This window comes from Paramacrobiotus metropolitanus, unplaced genomic scaffold (genome assembly GCF_019649055.1).
Source record: "Paramacrobiotus metropolitanus isolate TYO unplaced genomic scaffold, Prichtersi_v1.0 Parri_scaffold0000033, whole genome shotgun sequence".
In the NCBI taxonomy this organism is placed as follows: Eukaryota; Metazoa; Tardigrada; class Eutardigrada; order Parachela; family Macrobiotidae; genus Paramacrobiotus; species Paramacrobiotus metropolitanus.
In genome coordinates this window covers 947,662-971,069 of record NW_026570253.1, presented here as the reverse complement: position 1 = coordinate 971,069, position 23,408 = coordinate 947,662, and the positions used below count along the sequence as shown (strand labels likewise).

The 23,408-nt window shown below is 41.3% G+C and overlaps 2 protein-coding genes across 11 annotated transcripts; one reads left to right on the top strand and one right to left on the bottom strand.

Moving 5' to 3' along the window:
* Positions 1-453: 453 nt before the first annotated feature.
* Positions 454-3,672, bottom strand: LOC129589070 (uncharacterized). Of its 9 annotated transcripts, XM_055483558.1 has the most exons (5): positions 3,472-3,671; positions 3,249-3,347; positions 2,853-2,962; positions 2,333-2,587; positions 457-923 (listed from the first exon to the last, which is right to left on the bottom strand). In XM_055483558.1, the coding sequence occupies exons 3-5, from the start codon at positions 2,944-2,946 to the stop codon at positions 772-774; spliced, it is 501 nt and encodes a 166-aa protein (XP_055339533.1). In that variant the 5' UTR covers positions 2,947-2,962; positions 3,249-3,347; positions 3,472-3,671; the 3' UTR covers positions 457-771. The 9 variants fall into 9 exon arrangements, with proteins under 9 accessions (XP_055339540.1, XP_055339534.1, XP_055339535.1 ...); XM_055483559.1 differs by having other exon boundaries at positions 456-923; positions 3,253-3,672; XM_055483560.1 differs by lacking the exon at positions 3,249-3,347 and having other exon boundaries at positions 456-923; positions 3,472-3,672.
* Positions 3,673-11,504: 7,832 nt separating this feature from the next.
* Positions 11,505-23,104, top strand: LOC129589045 (uncharacterized). 2 transcript variants are annotated; one of them, XM_055483521.1, is made up of 5 exons: positions 11,505-12,420; positions 20,605-20,984; positions 21,323-21,433; positions 21,508-21,897; positions 22,521-23,104. In XM_055483521.1, exons 1-5 carry the CDS (start codon positions 12,089-12,091, stop codon positions 22,691-22,693), a joined length of 1,386 nt encoding a protein of 461 aa, XP_055339496.1. In that variant the 5' UTR covers positions 11,505-12,088; the 3' UTR covers positions 22,694-23,104. The 2 variants fall into 2 exon arrangements, with proteins under 2 accessions (XP_055339496.1, XP_055339495.1); XM_055483520.1 differs by having other exon boundaries at positions 21,505-21,897.
* The last annotated feature ends 304 nt before the right edge of the window (positions 23,105-23,408 follow it).

The window sequence follows — 23,408 nt, the reverse complement described above, 5'->3', positions numbered from 1 at the left end:
AGCTGTTCTGGGTGTTTTCATCTATAGATATAACGATACTGTACAGTTTTATCATTTTTCCATATTTTTAAATATTCAAAGGTGCAGGTCGGCGTCAGTAGCTGCATATAACAAAACTAAACTTATTGCCCAATGCACGGCCAACCCAAAAAGTTAAGTATTGTACTTACTAAAAATAGTGTACACTAGAGCTTCGCGTAACTACAATACAGTACTCGCAGTGTTTATGTCTAGCGATGTGTACGTGCACTTGAGAATTTGTACGTGCAAATTCTACAGTATGCTTTAGTCGTATCAAGAGAACTACAATAATTATTAAGAACCAAGAGTTTTACGAACCGATATGGATAATTTAATATAGATGTAATCATTCTGTCTCACAACTAACGGGAAGCAGATACTGGCACTTCGGTAGTAATTTCCGTACGATATACGGTAGTCTACAGAAATCAACATTTATCATTGCTTATACAGTACACTAAAAACGACACTAGATCAAGTCCAAATAATTTATTATTACATAAATGCTAGGCCAGACCAGTGTAGCCAAAAATATCATGGTGGATAGTGGATACTACAAACAATAATTATCATATTCATTTGCATCTGTACAATACATGCTTTAGGCGCGCGTAAACTGCGAAGCTGGTCAACTATTTGGCTAACGGAGCACGTAACATAATGGTCATTGTCAGTGATATACTAAATTAAAACGAGTAAGTAAATACTGAATTCAGGAAACTAAGCAAGCTCCTGGTAGCGCTGGAAGTATCAGTAATCGGAATATTCGCTGTGATATGCTTTGGTGTAGAGACCGGTTTTCAGTATGGTTCCCGGTTTATGCACTTTCACCTCATCCTGCCCTGGCGGAACGCCATTATCCTTGTCGGGCGATGTTGATGAAATCGTGTTGAAACTGGGATCTACAATTACAATCGCACTGTATAAAATTGTTAGTGTAAGTACAACTCTGTACGGGCACTTTGGTACTTCTACGCGATGTTTCGCGAAACACTGGAAATACGAACGTTAAAAGTGAACCATACTATCCGCGTCTTCCCTGTAATAAAAAGGCAAAATATCGTAAAGACAACCGGATTTTCCCCAGTACTCTGTATACGAGTATTAATATTAATTGCCAAATTAAAAGGCTTAAACTTGCGACTGCATAAAATAGCTGTAAGGACTTTAGCCGGGTACAACTGTTTGCAGTTTGTGCTTTTTAGAATTATCATTATTAAATTTAGAATTCCCGTTAACCTTATTTTGCCGTTTCTATTTAGGCATAACAATGATATAAACATATTGTTGCAACGCATAGATATCAAAACGTCTGTTTTAGGAGCAGACTGCCAACACCAAAATTCTTTACCAAGTTACGAAACACCGGCGTTAACGCAGCGCCAAGGTTATACAAATATAGGTCACAGCCGTTTAAGGGAAGTGGGCCGGTACATGGTACCAAATTCGTGTACATGCATAAAAACTTTCGCTTTCGCGCACCCCCAAACACATTTTTGTTTCGATTTATGACGTTTTGTACCCAAAAGATTTGCATACACTGGCGTGAAAACCGTTTGTGCGCGCAACATCCGGTTCGGGAGTATGGCTGTTAAAAAATTCCACAAAGTTTGAATGCGTTCAGGTGTACCAAAAGTCTCATTATGGACCGATCTCCCTCAAATTTTGCACATAAATGCACGTAACCATGAAGATCGTTTTTACACCGATCCAGACTTCCATGATTTTTTTCCAATTTTAAAACGAATTTTAAAATTTTTGAAATTCATTTTAAAATTTGAAAAACATGCTAGAACAGTGGATCGGTGTAAAAACGTTCTTCGTGGTCATGAGCATTTACGTGCGAAATCTCAGGGAGATCGGCCCATAATGAGACTTTTGGTACACCTGAACGCATTTAAACTTTTTGAGATTTTCTGACAGCCATAACTCCCGAACCGGATGCTGCGCGCACAAACGGTTTTCCCGTCAGTGAATACAAATCTTCTGGGTACAAGATGTCATAAACCGAAACAAAAAAGTGTTTGGGAGTGCGCGGAAGTAAAAGTTTTCGTGCATGTACACGAATTTGGTACCATGTACCGGGCCACTTCCCTTAACTTGTTACCAAACATTTTCTAGACAGGAAACGAATAATTCGCAAATTAACTGCTTATCCACGTGAATACACAACTACATAATTATTTTACCCGTAATGCGTTATACTCGTATACTCGTAGTCTATGAACTGAAAACCGAGCACGTCGAACAAAAACACGCTGATGTAGTGAATGTATTGTACGTATGTTGTGAACATCATACGCAATTTTACCTTGAGAATCTTCGGTGTTGGAATCTGGAGCATTGCGTACCACCGTTCCGTTTTTATATGTCCCTGTTGCAACAGAGGAACTGCCCGCATCCGGTGGGATTTTCTGTTCCATACTGCTGGTCGCATCGGCCTCCGACGATGTATCAATTTCATTGCTTAATTCATTGCTCTCGCGGATCACTGTTTCCGTTGCCGACATCTTGACGCTGTCTTTAGCAAGTAATTGCAGGATCAGACTCTGCAGTTTCGAATTCTCTATGTTTTTTAAAAAAAATGCATGCAGGTTTATAACAAGAAGTATTTGCGTCGCCGGCCCTGACTGCCTTTCTAAAATAGACCTAAACGTCTGTTAGCCGAAATTCTATATATGGATCTGCATTTACCATTAGCTTAACCAGTCATACATAATCGCGTTAAATGTTAATTAGACAAGTGACAATAAAAAAGTTGTTTTTGTCTACAGACTGTCTGTATGTCAAGAGCTATTAATCGCATCTTAGCAGCGAAAAAATAATTTTACCTCGAGCTTGGATCCACCGGTAATTTCCCCTTCTCGGTTTTGGACTTTTCCGTGCAACAGACTTTCTCTTCCACTTAATTAGGTTGTCAACCATCAATTTCTATCCACATCTGTCAATAAGATATTCAATATAGTGTTCTTAGATATTCAACCAAAATTTCTCGAATTCCCAAAATTTATCGTCAAAACTTCCAGGCGCAGATTCACAATAATTAAAGGTGCAATCACAACTCGCGAAAGATACGGGGCTAAAAATTGCAGCATTAAATACTACAGTCTACGTTTCGCGTCAAGTAAACACCAAATTACTTGTTGCGCCAACCGAGATGAGCGGTTTACTAAATCCTGTGTATTCACTATCAAAATAACAAATCGGCAGATTTTCATGTTACTCACCCACCACTAAAGAAAGGCTCGTACAAGCAAAACAACGTAAGCGGTGTGGAAGACGGAGCTTAATGACACAGGAACCTCAACGGTCTCCGATCACGCTCACTGCCCCAGAAGCGAATGTCTTTACAGAGCAACAGGTGGTGAAATTATGCGATACTCGCAGGTACCCGCACTATTGTACACGCTAAAGTGACTCTGAATGATTCATGTGCTTACGGTTTACTACCTCAAACGTAGCATTTGTAGGTCGTAATTTTAAGGAGATTCAAATTTCCCTTGCTTCCGCCAGGAAAAGAAAATAGCTAGAGCAGCCAAAAACTAGCAGGAAAATATGTGGTACAATACAAGACGGATATGTATCGTGATCTGTCATATTACCACCATATCATTAAACGCTGGCAAGTATTTAAGCAACTGCAAGTAATGCAGTACAGCACATCCATTCATTTCTCAAGTGTTTTGCTAATGAAATCAATACTGCAGATGCTGCTAGGTGGGTTTGCTTTTGCTTTCGTTTATACAAATAGGATGATTCACTGCAGTACGACAGGATTTACGGAATCACGAACTATGACCTTATTGTGTCACCGTTATGCATACGAGAAATTCTTTTAGCGCATAGATGCTCGTTTTGAAGTATTCATACTTCTGTCGACTACCACCGGTAATTAGCGGTGTATACAATGCACCGGCCGCGGTGCTGTGAGCCTTTGCAATATGAAAACATGGTCTATGACAGAAAATTAGCAAAGATTGTTTTGTAGCTGGGGCTTACAGGTCGAAAGTGTAATGCATTATTTAACTGCAGTTGTAAATTTGTAAGTGACAGCTATTAATTAAACTAAACGGCTGCTGCCGTGTTTTGGGGTCACTTGAGTAATATACTGTAATACTGAAGATTTCGATGCGTAGCTGCCTAAGTGATAATATTGTAATTATAAAGACTTGATTTCTAAAAACTGTCAGCAAATATTGGGGCCTTTTCGAAGCCCATCATTACAAATTTAACACAAAGTTACATAACATGCTGTTGTTGCTTATCGCGACATAACAGTCGTAATTCATATCACTACGGCCAACAATACACAATTAAGAATTAAAAATACAACCGAAATAAAGACATCAATAAAGAACGTTGAATGCTGTTGTTGCGGTTATTAATTGATATACAGTAAGTGATTAGTTTGGAAACCGTTATAGTCAACCACTCGCGCCCACGTTTATTATAGGCATCTTATTTGCACCCAATTTGTCAGAGGCACCCATTTTAAAAATTTAAAAATATATTTTGCTACTCAACGTATATTATATGAATTTTTTATTACACAATTTTATATCAGCTTTGTTAACTTTGGATACTGTAGTTGCAATATTAATAATAATAATAATGCTAACTAAAAAATTAAAGAAATGAAAATTCGCCATCCCGCGATTAATTTACGGTTGGTATCACCGGTCGCAATACATTCAATTATTCATGATTGTATCATGCAGGAGCAGACAACCCGGTAAACACGACTTCAATGCCTGGTCGACAGGCAGCAGCGAATCCGATAGAACGTTAAACCATAATCCCAATAAAAACGACATGACCATAGGAATGAGATTTTCATGTCTGCATCCTTCCATATATTGTTTGTCAAAAACACGCCCAGGAAAATTTTCAGATTTTGCAAATCTAGGCGACACTGCCATAATTATGTAAATGCGCCACCCAAGATGCCTGTCATTTTTTTTATGCAGTACTCTTAAATCATTCTTCGTGAAAACACTTCCCATAAACGCATTATCCGCAGGCTTGTCTCGGCAATCTGCTGGAGAATAACGTCGTTCACATAAGGTCGCGCTGCGCCTGGGAGCACCAATCGGTACACCTCACGTGTGTGTTTGTGGCGGGTTAGTTGACGAATTGGGCCGGCATGGGCTCAGATGAAAACGTTTAGCAGGAAGACTGCCACGACGCGACGGTATAAGCGGGAAATTACTCGTGGACTGAAAACGGCCGGTTTTCCAGCAAGAATGGAGCCAAAAGCTCCTTCTGTGAAAGATCGCAAAAAGGCCGGATGTGATCACGCTAGTATTTGTACTTGTACCATGGCAACGCGGAAACCCGCTGGCAGTCGATGTAACCTGTGTGGACATACTTGCCGCTTCGTATATAGACCGTACCCGTGCGAACGCCGGAGCAGCCGCTGAACACGCCAAAAGGGGGAAACTGACAAATTAAAACACGCCTGGCTATAATCAAGATACGATTTCGTATCTGCAGCCCTCGAAATTTACGGACCCTGGGGAGACGGAACTAAAACGCTAGTGAATAAGGTTGGAAACGACATAGCAACTTCCACTGGCCAGAAACGGGCGAAAGAGTTCTTTAAACAGCGACTATCTATCCAAATGCAACGTGGAAATACAACATGTGTAATGGGAACAATTCCTGACCAGGATAGCATAGAGGAAGTGTTTCTGTTATAAATTTTGTTATTGGTACTTAGTTTGTATCGACCGGAATATGATACTTATTAAAGGTACCCTTATTTTTCCCATAAATCTGTCGTTTGTCCTTTACCTTAAACTGGTAAAGGATGTCTTTAAAAAAGTTTGCGAAATACCGAAAAGAAGTGCTCGCAGTTATTAGGTGCCCTTGCAAGGGCACCTAATAATTTAATGCCGGTACTAGCAACCAGCATGAATAATTCTTCGAAAATTCTTAAACTACATTTTGTTGTTTTACACAAATCAGATTTATACATTTTAACAACAAAATAGGATAAATACTGATGTAAGGTCAATATTCACAGAATCTTTCCAAAGCGTCCACACGCACACAGGCTTGATTTACCGCTGTTGTCGTACCCTGCTCCCTGGGTTCACCGATTTCACATCCGGTCTTTTGTGACCTTCACGGAAAGGTCTTGGGTTCCATTCTAGAGGGAAAACCGGTCGTCTTTAACCCTTGTATGAATTCCTACCAACTCGATCCACCGTGCCTTGACAGTCTACTGCAGCTGACCGTTTGCACCGAAGCCCATATGCCTGCCCAACTCGTCACAAGCTGTCCACTAGGTGTCCACAAACGCAATAATGTGCAGTCACGACAGTCGACAGGTGTTCCAAGGCGCAGCGCATTACCTTTTCGAAAGTCTGTATTCTCCACCAAACTGCCTAAGAAACCCTGCGGGCAAAGCGTGGATCCATAAAGCCGATTCCGGTACGGCGTTTAGGTGATCATGAGCGACTTCTTTCTGCTCTTTCAAAACTGCTATAGCTGCGAAAACCCACTGAGCGTTGTAGGCGCGTCCCATGTTTTTGGACTTGGCGTAATAGCTTTGCAAGAATTTTTTCTGCGTCGGCCAGGACTTTCCACGCAGGTGTAGCAGCGGTAGCATAGCTAGGTTGTCGTGGGCATAGATAGTCTCGAGATCAGTGGGCGCGCGCGTAGCGAAGAAGGCGATGTCAGCTGATATACCGTAAACTCGAGGGCGGCAGACTGAACTACCTGTAAAGGAGTCCCTCCGTACGTTTGACCCCTTAACTGTCTAGCTAAGTGGATAAGGATGCTTGCGCATACGTATGTTGTGGCGTTTGTTGATTATGACCTCCGAGTATCGCGGAACACTTGGTCAAGCCGGTAGAGGTGTTTAGGGTAACATCCACGCCAGGAATGTGCGTGGTATGTGGACGATCTTCGGCACACATATGACCCAGGCAATTTTTTTATTACGAGCAGCGCCTGGTGCCTCGAAATCCGACCGCTACCCGTTGCGCTTCCGTGCCTTCGGGGATGAATATTTCGCACTTCGGTATACTAGCGAAAAAATGCAATCGTGTGCTCCTGTGTTTCATTTTATCAGGTAATCAGCGGTGTTAAGCAGTTATGCAGCACTCCCCAGCAGCTTGGACCGCCAGTCCTCACGTGGCAGATTGCATGTCTCGCCCCGGAAAGCCATTTGCATGAAAGCTATCTTTGTTCTAGTCGGTGATAGTCCTTAAAATTCCTTTTTATTTTGAAAATTTCTTGAGGAAAACCCATAATTTTACTGCCGCTGCGGTGAAATAATACTAGCAATACGCGTTACAGAACTGTGATACGCGAGAACTTGTGGTAGGCTATCATGACGACACTAAAGAACCCTCACATTTCGACAATCGAGAGATATAAGTACTCTAGTCTTGCAACGGCTGGTCAGTGAAGTTGACTTTACTACAGTAGGACGTCTTTGTCGCATTACTTCAAATTCCGTAAGGAACGATCAGTGTCTTATGCAGATATTCGTACAGTTGATTCCCATGACGTGCGTTTTTTTCGGGAAATTGTATACATGTACGTACCTAATTCCCAGACCGGTTTTAATTAAAAGGGCTTCAGAACCTAGAGTTTCATACGAGTGCAGTCCATTTAATCTGGCTGTACGTAGGAGAGACTGCGACGATTTTATCGACCTTTTAGTATTCTACCTGCAACGTAACGGTGATTGCATTCATTCATTCTTCCGATAGGTCAAACTCCTTTTGTCTTCCTTCCGGGTCATATTCGGGTTAACTCTCGTCATCTGGTTTGGTCAGTTGGAGCGCACTTTCTTGCCGGCACTTTAAAAATTGTGACCTCGTAATCGTATCCGCTCGATTCTAGTTTATGGGAGCGAAACATTATGTAGAGCGACACATACAGTAATACAACTGCTTTAACCGCTCACTATAATAACTGCATGCTGTATACTATAATTACTGATACAGTGATACTATCAATAAATACTAATTATATATATTGTATTGTTTATAACCATGTAAAGCTATGATCGCCAAACGGCGCAGAACTAAATTCTGTATCTGTACATCGATCAGCATGGATCCATAAAGCCGATTCCGGTCCGAACCGATCGCCGTACTGCCGCCTTCTTGTTCATTTTCAGGCTCGGAAGTATTTGCCGTTAAACATGGAAAACTTTCCTCTCGAAAATCCTAGAAACCTAAGAAGCTTAGGAAACCTAAGAAACCCACATTACAAGATTGCTCTGCAGCGGATACTGTTGTTATACCAAATTGAGGAATAATAAGTTCCCACAACAACAGCTAGTTAACGACGTCAGGCTCTGTCAAAATGAAGTCCGTACGTCTTAGCATTTTTGTAAAAGCACTTGCAATAATTTCCTTTTTAGTTTGAGTAACCAGTTAGGAATGGCTCCACTTTTTGTTGCTTGCAGTTAGAACATAGCAGTTCAAAGCGGTTGATTTTGCTTTAATGCTATGTTTTTCCGGCATAAACCGTTTTACTGCACACTGCCAATCTGCTTGGCTAAGCCATGATTTGCTTGTCTCCCGCAAGATTGTTTATGTCCCGTCCGTCAATGGATGGTAATTATGCTCCGGTCACATCTGATGTACAATATAACTTAATTGTGCTATAAAACTGGCAAGTTTGGATAATAAATTTACCATCGGGTTATGGATGCAGTGTATCGCAAATTTGCCAAAGTAGCCGTATGTTCACATCCGGCGCTACCTTAATGGTTATTGAATACGCTGCCGGACGTGACCGCGGCAACAACAGATAAAACGCGCAGGCGGCTACTCGGGTTACTGTACACCATCCAAGTTTACTCATTTACAACTATAGAGCGGCAATGGTTTACTGCAGCAGTAAGAGTACTGCATATAGATATGCGGCCAACGTTTTTATTGCGTGTATTGTACTCATACCGTTGTTTTACAGAATCCTTTCGGCACTAACTCTATGGACGAAGGCGCCTGAGAGTGGAACAAAACACATTTGTGGCATTCTTGTTGTGTTCCGTTTCCCCAAACTTGATGCCTACTGCTAGAGGTCTCCTTAATTACATACCAAGAATCTGAAATATTCTGTCCAGGCGTGTATAATAAAGTACAGACTACAGAGTAGGTTCAATAATTATAATGAACAAGTGAGAATAATCGCGTAACGAAATCGTTGTGACGTGCGGAATTAAATTTTCAATTACGGATTTGCGAATGATCCAACAAATTGCACAAACAACCATATTACAAATTACTTTCTATTACACAAAGAACGATCGTATAGCATAGCAAATAGTTATAAACTTAAAATTAATGTGCATTCAGGATGTTTGAAAAGTTAATCAATTTTGTTAACCTACCATCGACTTTTTCCATTTGCGTAAATTTTTTTCAAGCAACATAAGCTTTTGGAAAAATTTTGTTGAAAAAATGTCTAAAAACCTGTCGTACCTAGCACGCACCGTATAAGCCGGGCTATATTGTTAGCAAATTAGTAGAATACCGGCACATGCCATCTGGCAAACATTTGTAAATTCCGTTAAATTTATTCCGATGTGCAAGGTACAACTTAACTAGAACTGATTTTAAAAGCTTCGAAAATTAGACCCTGTTGATGTTTTTTTAAGCACATTCTTAGATATAACATAGAGCAGATGCGATATCGGTAGGTCTCGTTCCGGGCATAGTACTAGTACTCGTATCTATTACTCAAAGAAATAGCATCCGGAGTTTCTAAACGTGTGACACAAAAAAATAATCTAACAATCATTAAAAGATTAAAACTGGAAATGTAATGGCAAAGCACATCGAACTTTCAATATGTATTGGAAAACGATTGCAGGTGTTGTTGAACTTTATTGGTCAAATCAAAATGCAGTACACAAATTATTAGAAAAGACACGCAAACTACAACATAAAAATTTCGTTTAGTTTGTCCAGCCTAGGTTTGTCCATTGCAGGTGTAATCCTTGCAATAACAATGGCCACTTGTGTGCACGTAGGCAAAAAGATTATCGGCAAATACCAGTGCAGCGTACAAAGTAATTGAAAGCTTATAAATTTTGATGTCAACGTGAAAGTTATGGAACTATTCACCTCCGCCCATTCCAATTAAAAACCGCTGGCTACCGTGCAATTTTCAGCATTTTTCACCGGATTCCGAAATTTCGCTCGCGCCGGAAAACAATGACGCTTCAAGTTGACGGGGCGAAAACAGTCGACTTGATCTCTTACGCGATCATAAAGCAAGGCTGTAATTTTCGCTTATGAAATTCTGACCATGGAATTGTGATTATTTTTCTTTTATACGATGCACCGTATAATTTATTTTTGAGACCGAAATTATAATTCTACACTAAACTTGAAAACCTATTATTTGTGTGTGGAAATCTGTGGCATTTACCACGGCGCTGGTTCAAAGCACGAGACGAGTACACGCATACTTCTACCGGCATTGTTTTGCCAAAGAAAATTCGCAACAATACTGTATATTTGTGTTTGGTCAAACTTGACAGCAGTGCCGCGGCGCGATCGACATAGTTTATTTGATTGTGCGGTTTTTTTCTCGAGCTGTTAATTGTCACCCTGCGAACAATGGGTAAACAGTTGGCCTGACCATCGATGGGAAGTGTTGGAGTTTGTTGCGGTGGAGTGTTGTGTCAACATATTCAGCGCAATCACTGTACTTGCGCTGTGCCGGGTCTTATTCAAATAGATATACTCTTACAACGTGTACGGTAATCAAGAGATGCAACGAACTGTTGAGCGGTGTTCCCTAATTAAAATGTTGCACTCGTGGTTAAGAGGGTCACTTGTGTACAATACTGTGGTCGGCGCTGAAGAGCGGACTCATTTTCGTTCGACAGTTTATGTATTAATTCGTAAAAACGAGCATTAATTAGTGCAAAGTTGTTCATAAACGACGAATAGCCAGATTTGTTAAAAACAGATATAGTCTCGTTCTCAGGCGGAGAATGAATGACTTGTGATTCAGCCAAACAAATTCGCTTTAATTTGTTACAACTAAATTACGAGTACTTCTAACTGCAGTTTAACAACTCATGCGCAACCGATATCGACGCTATATACTACTCTATAGTCTGTAGGTACACCACATACTCTATTATTCTGTACTTGAATTTTTAAAGCATTTATCATATTTAATTGTTTAGTAAATTAGTGTATGAATATTGAATATGAAACAGTTTTAAGTAGCTGGTTCTTACTAAATTTTAACAGGAGAAATCATTACGGAACTCATGCATTTTCCGTTTCCGGTGGTAAGCGAAATGCATTATGCCGGTAGGACAATTCAATTGTAGTCATAAATACCGGAAGGCGGGACCGAATTACGAAGTAGGCGTAGTTAGCGCAAATACGCCGGCATCGTATAGGCCTTTTTCTGCATGGGCGCGTCTACTGATTCGGTCTGCACTGTGTTGATCAGCGCGAACGAAACCATAAACGCTTTCGAACCGGCTACAAACAAACTGCATCACCGGCTGGCTGGGTTCTGATCTGCGGATCGGCATAGATGCGGGAATCATTTGTCATGATCGCGCGCTACAGGACGTACTAGTTGTAGTGCAATTATGGTCATCGCTAATACGAAAAGGCCCGAAATCTGCCGAAAAGTTGGGTTCGTTTTTGCAAGCATAATCGTCTTTATTGACCGAGCATTTGCATTATGATTAGTATTATCTGTCTGTACAAATTCTGATAAGAGTCCATTGGACTTGATGCCCATTTATTTATTGCCGGAAAGCCTGTTGAGTGTTCCGAGTGTTATCGCGGAGCTGTCAGCAATCCTTTGCCTGCATAGTCTAATTTCGGATATATATAATAAGTGTATGATGAAAATGTGGGAAAAACGCCAGTTTGCTGATTGACTGGGGGACTGGTTGTCCACTCATATATAATGGACATAAGGAACAGTAATTAACGCTTGATTATACACTGCACATATTATATGCTCCACGTTCAACCGTCAGCCATGCGTTGAAACTTTCGCCGGCATAAATTTGGGTTAATCATTTTTTCTCTTTGCACTCACTCTCTCATCTCTCTCCATGCATATGAGAGCGTCATTGGAATTATACGGAAAACTATGTAATAAAGAAATGACTTTCTGTCCGTGCCAGTGTGGTATACATAGTCGAAAACGGGACGACATTAGGTCAAGTGGTTATGCTTGGCCAGGTGAGACGTCATGCGCCAGCCGAGCGTGTCCAGCCGCAAATGCCGTACCGGCAACATCAACATCCCGCCGCTCCTCCACATTCTCCTGTTATTTAATGTTTCGCTTCTTTTTATTAATGCTCATTGTGGATGAGCAGCGCCGGTATAATCATGTGATGGCCCTTCAACTGCCCGATGTGTACTGGAACTCATCAAATCCCATGTAAGTTGCTTGTTGCGACATGGAGAAAAACACTCCGCGCACAGTCCCGATCAATCATGTTTTGTTGTGTGTTAAAAAACACTGGGTGCCGGGTTGACTTTAATTTGAGCGGATTGATTGTGTGCTGGGCAAATAAGGATTTGCACACTTTGACATTAAGTGAACGTAAAGTGTGGAAGAAGAACGATGATTTCTGATGGACTTGACATTTTATCTCTTAGACAAATCATTTACATATTCAATTTTTTCTGAGTATATTGCGCACTTAACATTGCCAAGCATCGAAAGCTACCTTTAGATTTGATTTCCCTTCCGCTTGAAAATCTTCTGCCGATAATTTCAATTTTTCAAGTGTATTTGCTTTGGTAACTGTCAGCAGGCCCAGAATTTTTTCTGACATCGTGCAATAATTTCCATCCGGTGAATTTGAATATTTAAATTCATATTTGAATTTCTTACATATCGACTTCCGACGTCAGAAAAAAATCTTGTTCAACGTAACAATAAGTGATGCAATGTTTTTGCCTAATGTTCTGTCAGTGTTTCCGCCTCAGTAATTATACACCACCGGAAGTAAACAAAGGGAACTTTTCTTCTCTTTTTCCCATAATAAATAATAATACACTCAGCCACACAATAAAATATACGCGAGTACCGTGTCTGTTGTGATGGTGCGAACGATAATGATCATATTCATTTTTCATGAAGTGGAAGAATAATTATATCGTATCATGTCAAATCTAGCCGGCGAGTAGGAGAGAAAAAATCATTTGTCTTTGACGATGACAAAAAGCGTATTGCTGCTGTGTGTACCGGCTGTGCTAGTGTGTGGTAGCCGAGACCCAGTTTCATTCTTTTAATATCTACCTGTCAAACCCAGACATCACCAGCTGCATTATATGCACGCCGGATGATGCAGGCTGCATTATGCATCGAAAAATGCGCAACGCGAGATCTAAGCGACATGAGAGAAAGAATGGTTTGTGTTGCAAGGCCTAAAACATGATGTTACGGTGTGTCACGATATTATCTTGTGGGATTGTGTGCCGTGGCGAGAAGTTGTCTTATTAATGAAAATTGCCTGTAAAAGCTTGTCTTATTACTGAAATTGCTTTTTTCCTACAGTGCACTGTGTCGCTGGCGCGGATTTTCTGACTCGATACCACGGCTTATAAAACCAGCGCTGCCCTTCGCCGGCTGGCGTATATATTGCATGCTTTGATAATTTCTTTAACTCTACGCTTCGCTGAGCTTAAAATCACTAAGTCGTTTTCGTGCAACGGCTTAAAGCCTTAATGTACAAGTGGTACACACCCGCAAATCCAACTTGCTATACTTCTTTTCCACGCAACAAAATAAGCCGTTTGCAAGTTGCAGTAAAACTGTTAAAGGATAAAATTTTTGTGATTGTAGTGGTAGAATAAATTTATTGTGGTAGTGGCATTGTGGTGGGTAGTGGCCTAGTGGGTACCAAATATTATCATAATATATAAATGCATGTATCACGTGAATGTATAAAAATAGATTCTATGTATAAAAATGAGACCGGTTTATATTGCGCTACGCAGTTGCTACTGACTACTGTCATATATCCAAATAAAACCATAATTGCCACGGTTGGAAAAATTTACCCGCTAGTGAAATATTAAATGTGCCGTGTTACATGATTGGTTTTATCACGAAGTGCCGTGCACATATTTCCCTTGGGTCAGACACGGTGTAGATATTTTCTCCGACATTTAGACAGAGTTTTTACGATCCGACTGTTTTTATGGTTTATGAAGCGAGGAGAAAGCGTAATTTAGCATGTCCGGGTGGAAACGTTTGCGGGTTTGAGGTAGAAATATATATACAGAAGAAAGAGAGCACAAGAGAGAATGGTGCACACATTATTCGCCATGTTTAATTTACTTCATGTCCGTTAAAGCGAATATAATACTCTTCCCCTCTTCCGCTACCTGCCATGCAATCAAGCAAGGAAAATTGCCCCGGCAAATCTACTGAGCTCAGCTCTAAACATGTATACAACCTCGGACAATGCAGTGGGCAAAACAATGCCGCAGACGGCTGTTCGTCATTTTTCCATTATGATGACCCCGGCCCTTTCTCTTTACGTATATGTCTGTGTGCACATATAGATCGACTGCTCCTTTTATTATGCGACTCGATGCTGCTCTCTTGGACAAATATGGAAAAGACTTAAATCCCAAATTGAAAGAGCATGCCCCGGTGAATCAAATGCTGGCAACTCACAGCACAGGTCGCAAAATTTTACACAGCAGAGGTTAAACACAGAGAAAACATGATGGTAAACGTTGATAAAAATTTCCGCTTCTGGCTGCTTGAATCAATACCAACTTTGTCCCCGTGCCGGTTGGATCCGGGGTTTACTTAGTAAACAGTCAGCCATAATTACGATTCGGGTTACCTGTCGCCGTTTGTTACACATACACATATAACACACATGCACACACTGGCATTGCATTCAAGTGATAAAATACTCGTATTTCATAATCATTCCTGACACTTCTCGAGTGGGTTAGGTCGGCAACGGCGAGATAAGATGCGTGTAGAGCATTTATGGTAATTTTCCTCGGTTTCCCTGGGCCAAACAATGTGGTAACCCTCGCGGAATGGTTCGGGTAGCGGTCACAATGTTTACTGTTCGTAATTAACCCCGACACCATCCTTTTATTATTATCTTTAACGGCACAGGTCTCCCGTAAACCGCTGCGCATTGGCAGTACTGCGGGCAGTGTGGGGTGAAAGAGTTGTATATGATGACACCTGCGAAGAATTACATCATGTGGAAAAAATGTTACATGCCGAGTATTAACCTTTTTGCCGGCAATTTGTGCCAATTACCGCTTTTACACTTGCTTGGTTTGTACCCTATTTAGATGTTATACCTCGCGTACGTTTTACCGGTTTCACGATGCGTACGCATTTTTTAAAATTTACATTCAGCAAATATCCAAACAAATGTGCGGAAAATAATAAATCCACGATATAGAAATAATACTTCTTCGCAATAATGTTATTCTTGTCTTATGTTTACATAATTACGTGTTGTTTATTCCAAACTGTATTAGCGGAAAGTTTGTCTACTTTTCGGTGTATCTGTATATGCTATTCTATTTCTTTGCATGTCTGCATACGTGAATAATAACATCAATATGGGCTGTTATGTACATGTACATTGCGGCATAGATCACGGCATTTTGTCATTTGGACAAAAGCCGGCATATTAAATGTCGGTTTTGCATTGGAACTCCATTAAACTGTCATAAAGCAATGCCAGCTGAACTCCAGCAGCCGAAATACCAACCGGCGTATGATTATCTTGTACATACGAACATTTATAGATAAATTGCGTTCTTTCTGCCAAGTGTCCTTGTTTACCTGTCAGGACAAGGCGATCGTGGAGCCCCAGCTTGTCGTGTTTACTCCTCAGCCTGGAGCACAGAGCAATGCAGGCAGAGTGTGTATTTAGCGGACAATGATCGAATGCTCTTTCCCGACTTTTCACCACACCGATTGTTCACCGTCCGAAGAGACTCTCCCTCTCCAATACACTAGATATATTTCTTCAACCAGCTGTGTGTACCGAACATGCTGTGCACGTTTTTGTTACTATACCCGGCGCAGTCGACAATAAATAGCCTTGTATATGACGGTGTGTATGTGTTTTAATGGAATGGAACAAAAACCAGGCTATAAACCGTCCTTTCAGTCTTGCTCATATTTCAGGACAATAACACAATAAACTACTTGTTCCGTACTCGTTCCCGTGGTACGGCATTCAAGTGTCCACTGTGTGTGCGTAGTGGCTTTTGGTCACCTTTTCGCTTGGGCGCTGTGCGTTGTGACCAGTACTGATCGGTATCAGATGACGAATCGTTTTGATACCGAAAGCGATTTTCTTTCTCTTCTTTCCCGATGTAGATCAACTGTTTACCCGAAGACTTTCTCGTAATCCCACCAAGTATGCTTCGTTTGCACCTTTCGGTTGCATTCGGTTTTCCCTGCGCTGTATGCACACAGCCTTAATGGCCAGCGCCGGTTGCAGAGTGTGATAATCACCCGATTGCCATCTCCTGTGATAAAAGCTCCGCTAAGGAAGTTCTCAGCGTTTGACCAGCAGGTGGAGAAGGTAACGAGCGCTGAAAGAGCAATTATAACAGCGAGATAGCTGGTTACAGAGGACCAAAAAATGAGACAACTTCCATTAACGATAAGAGCCGTACAATGAATGGGATCTGCCGGTTCGGCTGAAAGGTCCAGCATGGGAAATTGCAGAGCATGTGTTTTACAAGGCTAAAATGAATGAGAACGGCACCGCCGTCTTGAAAGCCTTATATTGACGATGTTATTATCTAAGTATGCGGCTTCAGTATGCAAGTAACAGATGCAATTAAAATATTTATTTTGGTTATTTAGTATAAGTCTTACAAATATAAAGCTGGCTAAATGCATTTATGCATTATATAGTAGCTGAAAATATTAGGTTTTAATAAAACGAATGTTGCAACTTTTGGGAGAGCATTTACGTTGTAAGCTCTGAATCGATTTAATTAGCAGCGACGTTAACGCCATTGCGTGACAATAATTGTCGGTGTTTTGGAGTTGTAATAAAATTTGCCTGACTTACTTCATAGTAATTTTTGCGTGCATATCCCACAATTGCAGCGCAGACAGAGGATGTAACGTTAATAATTATACAGATTATTCGCAGCAAATGCAGCTGTAAGCATAACGTTTAATATTGGATGTGTGGCAACTGATGACATCTGCTTGTCCACATGTAGTGCGTACATAATTTTCGTCAAAAGTGATTTTCGTTTAATCGTGCAAATATGGCAGATGCATATGTATACATGCATCAGTCCTGCGATGTGTGTTACATTCGAGTGTAATTTAATAAGTTTGACCCGTTAATACTTTGAGAAATTGAGTTAATATCCACGGCATTGTGGACATCATCGCCACAATTAACTTTCTAATGAATATTAATGACTCTCTTGGGTCAGTCCAGGGCGGCGACTGCATCGGATTACAGATTTCGCAAGAAGCGACAAATGCGTAAGCCAAGTGTGAAGTGTTTAATAATCATTATGTTATACACTGCGGCAGTAATGCGTAATGCATTCACTACCAGAGTACCAGTATATCAAAATACCTTACCATTAACTTTATAGTCCATTAAAATATTTTAACACGCCAACCTACCATGAACTATTGCAACTTTTTCAAAGACACCATTTAGGTTTTGTTACTGCATTGTTACGCAAAGTGGACACAATTAAGTGGACCTTTAACGAGCGTCTGAATAAAATTTTACGTAATTGTTAGAACTAAAAAATAACAAACGGCTTCCATATAATTTTGATAGCTGTTTCGCAAATGCTCAAAGATCACATATTGCAGACCATGCATCTGTTAGAATCTGAACTTTGCACTTTGCTAATGCCCAAAATTAGGCATGGAGTTTACTTTTTGACGAGATAAATCGAAATTTTATGACAGGCTTTTTTATTTAGTGGAACATTTGATTGCGCAGTTTGTCAGAGCATTTTATTTTCCTGACGCGCGTATGAATATGTACATTTCATCCGGTGCTGGCTGCCCAGTGATTGATGGCTGCGTTTGCGGGCTTGATTCATTAATCATGTGTACATGCTCTTGTTCATATTGGAATTGTCCATGTGGGCAGTTTTGCATGAACTAAGACCCTAGACACATGTGATACTCTGGTGGTACATATAATGTATACTATAATATTATCTGATTTTTATCTAATACGAAAAGTGGCATATATACAAATTAGCCACGATCGTGGGAACAATGGGAAAATGCGCCGGCTGCGCCGGTAATTACCAGGTTATCATGCGTGTGCAACTGGACTGTATCGACAATTGCCTATAGTGAATTTTCCAACCAGTTCATTAACTTTGTTCCGTCAACTACACATGTCTGTTTAATTTGCCAGCATCTCGTGGTGTTCTTCGTACATCTATACATGGTGATGCCGAAGCCTGCTGCAATCACCAATTATCAGCAATTTACTGCATCGGAAACCGGCATTTTGCTGCTACCGCTGGGGCACTTATCAGACATTACACTTGTTTCCGTGTTCGGTGACAAAACATTTTCCATGTACATTAAAAATACATTACCAACACTCTGAACATGATGGTTGGAATATATTAAAATATTATATAGACACTGTGTGGCGCCTGCGGGCTTGAACAATATATTGCAAAAACGGCCAACATAAGAAATCTCCGAGATACGTATCAGCATGTAACTTAATCGCCAGTGCAGCTTATCGGCGCTAAATCTTCTTTTGTCAGCAGAGCACAGCACCAACTGGCATCGCTCAATATGTGGCTTAATTAAATAAAAATCTACAACCTGAGCCGAGCTGTGTAGATATTACTCTGCATCGGGCGCATATATAATATGTAGAGCCGGATCTGTGCTGGTTATTTTCCATCAGACAGGAAATGCGAAATTCACTCCATTTGCCATCTCCGATTACCAGCGGAGACATAGACAGAATCGAGAGAGAATGCCGTCGCTCGGCTTAAGATTGCAGATTTCTATTACATCATAATGATCCGTTGATACGACATCAAAAGATCAATCTGGATCAAGTCTTAAGTGCGTGCCTGGGCGACTGCTGCTGCTCCTATAGCCGCCGCCCGCAGGCCGACAAGGGCTCCTAATACGCACACTGTATATGCTCGTATATAAATAATCCCCCTCAGTAGCCGGGAGAATGTTTTCCCATGGGGGTCTAAAGGGCAGCAATCGCATGTCGAGATTGTCCATCGGTAAGATGCCGTTGACTTTGATTGATTATTTATTGACACATGTAGCACAAGTATGGGGCTCAAGTGGACAGTGGTCAGTTAATCGTCGGCAGGGGTTTGCTGTATCGGGTATCCATACCCGGTGTAACAAAAAGCCCTCACTTCAATTTGATTAATTAAAATTGTCCATCCAGTATGTATGGAAAAGAGATTTCTCCATCAGATGTCTGTTTTGTGAATAAAACACCGGATAAAAAGCGTTCATCAGTTGACGCGCTAGGTGGGCGCTCACCGACGAGAGAACGAAATATCATGGGGACGGCTAGCAAGTTGGCACTAATACTAGTATATAGATGCACGGAAGCGCAGCTAACTATGCATTACCGCTGACCAACACTTGTCGGTTAATTGCATAGGGGATCCGGCATATTTCTTATCCGTCAGAAACAAAATGTTCGCCCGGGCATTGTTCACCGGCTGGCATATAATAACATAGCCCAACAGATGATGCGGGATGGTGCTGTGCCGGGGCTTAAGGAATTTCTTCTCTCTTGCAAGACTATAACGAGAGCTTATTTTCCGTTTTGACCGCGAAACACGCCCTGACACCGGTAATAAGCGGTTTCTTACCGTTGGGCCTAATAATCACTACCTTGCTTCGGCTTGTCGTTCAGACATATTATCGACTTTGCTTTCTTCCGTAATTTTCTCTTTCTTTGTACTCAAACCGTCAAACAGGCGAAGCAAACCGAAACTTCTGTTTTAAAATCGGCAATCAAATGATCGAAAATAGGCACCTCGAGGCCGGCTGTAGAGCTGTAAGCCGTTTAATGACGAGGAAAATTGGTCAAAGACAACGCACAAGCAATTAGGGGCTTTTGATGCTTTTCTACGTTAGAAATTGTGAAAGTATTTTTTACTTCACAAACATTAACTTTTTTACAAATAAACTTTTTACAGTGTTTATTTCTGTAATTACCAAATTCTACGAATATTTATCGTTTATGTTTTGCTTGAATTTTCTTCACATTATTCTGTATATCTTTAGACGTACAGCAACGATTAGATTGCTGAACAGCGTCAAATAATAACGAACCACTCATAAACTTGCAGACTCGTGAACACAATCCTCTGGTTATTGGTTATAATAATCCGCCTTTGTGAAATTTGAATGGGTAACAGAATCTCGTAAATACCGCTCAGGCATAAGTGAAACGTGACCTTATGTATTGGCTATGTTGTTGTGTGAGACGCGTATCAGTATGACTTCATCTCGGTTTCCCAAGCATTCCCCGTCGCGCAGCGACATCAGCCTATGAAATCTGATAACACACCAAACTAACCATTGTTCCTTTTGGGATACTTGTAGATTTCGCATCGACAACACTGACCACATCATCGATGTCAACAAGAATCCAGCCGAATTCGACCGCGTCAACATTTACTGTCCGAAAGTAGGTCGAACGTCGGCAGTGTCTTCCCGGGGATCCATAACGGATTCCGAGAGTATAAACTATAATTACGACCGACCGGCGGATTCCTCGTCCCGAGACGGATATTACATAATCTACAATGTATCCAAAGAGGAATACGAAAGTTGTCGTGTTGTCAATCCGGCAGCACGCCGGATGCTTGTCTGTGATAATCCCTTTTCGGATCGTCTTTCCTACGTGACCATCACTTTCCGTCCCTTTACGCCGCAACCGAATGGACCAGAATTTCATGCCGGTCATGACTATTATTTTATATGTAAGTATTTCAAACAACAATCATATAACATTTTGCGTTATTATGACCAAAGCGTAACAAGCAGCTTGAACATTGTTATTGCAGCAGTCTTTTTTCATGTGATCTGATTACACAGACTCGCTGCAGAAATAGCGTGTTTTCTTTAACGTTTGTTGCATCAGAAAGCTGTGTATTTATTATGATAAGAGGGTGAGAAAAGTGGTTGGCCACTTGGCGAATTTCCGATAATAATCATAATATCATAATGTACCGCTGTTATTTAACGAACAGATGAGCGCCACACAGCAACATGTGGCAAGAGGCATAAACGGCTAATTCTTCTTCCCTGTCTATTGCAGCCACATCGACGGGATCAGACACCGGGATGGATAATAAGATTGGCGGTCGATGCAGCACGCACAATATGAAACTAGTCTTCAAAGTGGCCGGAAAAGACACACCTGACAATGGTACACTTATTGTCTGTTATTTAATAGAGTTACGTAAGTTAATTAATCCTCCGTTGTTGTGTGCATTGCAGCAGATGACGCGTCGACCGTCGAGCCGCCGCCGTTGAAAACGCATTTTCGCCTGCCCGGCCCGGAACAATTGACGGCATACGGGCGAGTGGATGATCCGCTGCCGATCCGCGACGACACCACCACAATACCTTTGTTTTTCCGTCTGCGCTCCACACAGCCGCCGTCAATGGGGGGGCTGGGCACACCGCACCGACCAAAGATTATGCGATTCACGCCGGCTCCCAACCGGCCCCTCAGTCCGGCCGCACGGGCTCGCGGCTCCCATGCGGATAAGTCGGTTATCAGTTATGATAACAATGATCTCACTGATGCGGAAGGCAATCGGCCAAATGGATTAGATGATATGAGTCGCGCGGCGGATGGACAGGATATTCAGCGCAGCACAACTAACGGTAATTGATGCAGTTAAATCGCATGGGCATAATGCCAGCGCGATTATGCACCAGATGTAGTAAGCGGAACAATAGGGAACGGTGGCCTTTTTTGTTATTTAAATAACGATCTCACAGATGAATCACTACGCTTTATTACAAATTGGAACTAATGGTAAAATACACAACTGCTAATATGTTGCATAAATTTGTGCACATAATAATGAGTGATATTTAAACCAAATGGCGTTGTCGGTATGTAATGATGTTGGACGCTTGAGTGTGACATTTTTGATTGATAACAAAGTTGATGACATTTTTTTCGGCACAATCGCAGCATTTATACAAGTAGCTGGTTTTCCTCAGGACTAGATATTATTATACTTTGCTGTTAATAATTTAATCGTATTTGTAGATACAAGTTTTCTTGCAAGTTGCAAACAGCCATACTGCAGCTGTAAATTATTCAAAAGTTGATTTAATGAATTCTTATCACCAATAATAATCGCTCGCACTGTGCGTCCGGTATGCGAGCTATCCATAACAAAAATGTTGAACGAGACGATTTCCGCAGCGTAGACCATTGCATCAAATATTTGCTGCATCACTCATATGTATTATATCTCTTTGCTGTTGCATTGCAGACTACTTCAATCTGATCCGGGAAGAGGATGCCGCTGTGCCGGGTTCCGCTCGACAGACCAAGGCTCGCGCCAGTAATCGTGCTTCCTCATCCATTACACCGGCTTCCAACTGGATATTCCGGCTAGTGGTCAGTCTGCTGCCGCTACTGGCCATCCAAAGAATGCGGCGATAGCCGATCGACCGACTCGGATTGTGAGGAACTTCGTCATCATCAGCGCCGAATGAGAGATTGAGCTGTGCTTGCCGGCGTTTGACGGTGGTCAAGTGTTGACATATCCTAATGAGTGTAAAATGCAGAATTTTTATGATTCGAGTTTTCCTCCTCTGTCCTCCTCTGCGGTGTGTGCCTTTTGGATTCCCATGGTACTGCGCCGCCGTTTACCCAACCATAAGTCAAAGCGGAGCGCCGCGCGCGGCAGCAATCGCTTTTATGGACGGGTTTTTAATGGCCGCGTCCTGTTAATTTTATGTGGACAGGATATTGCGGTTTCTCAGATGGGATGTTTTTGTTCAGCGATGCGGGGCCAAAATTGTGCAGAAATGTGGTGTATACAGTTGAGATTATTTACTAATAAAAAGGAATGCAATTGAATTCTTCGCAATTCGGCACCTCGGCCGTTGCAAGCATACGTTCCACTCGTAGTACTTGCACATCAATGTTATATAATTTATATGACTGTCTAGTTTCTACTTCATGACATGTATGTACCCTGTACGGATTGTACGCGTATGAAAACCAAATATTTATATTAATTAAGCAGTTGGCGGTACTCGGTAGCAATTTAAAATTCGTCTGGATTCCGATTTCGCGAATTCACATGTGTATCAACTGGTACATCGAAATAAAATTACTAATACATACTGTGAATTAGCCTTAAGCTGGGCTG

Bases quoted from the DNA above. Each gene is read 5' to 3' on its own strand.
- LOC129589070 (XM_055483559.1), bottom strand. From the start codon at position 2,946: ATGGTTGACAACCTAATTAAGTGGAAGAGAAAGTCTGTTGCACGGAAA. The intron at 2,588-2,852 runs GTAAAATTATTT...TAAAAAACATAG, and splicing joins CCGGTGGATCCAAGCTCGAG to AGAATTCGAAACTGCAGAGT. The intron at 924-2,332 runs GTAAAATTGCGT...TTGTAATTGTAG, and splicing joins CAACACCGAAGATTCTCAAG to ATCCCAGTTTCAACACGATT.
- LOC129589045 (XM_055483520.1), top strand. From the start codon at position 12,089: ATGCATATGAGAGCGTCATTGGAATTATACGGAAAACTATGTAATAAA. The intron at 12,421-20,604 runs GTAAGTTGCTTG...GGATACTTGTAG, and splicing joins TGGAACTCATCAAATCCCAT to ATTTCGCATCGACAACACTG. The intron at 21,898-22,520 runs GTAATTGATGCA...GTTGCATTGCAG, and splicing joins TCAGCGCAGCACAACTAACG to ACTACTTCAATCTGATCCGG.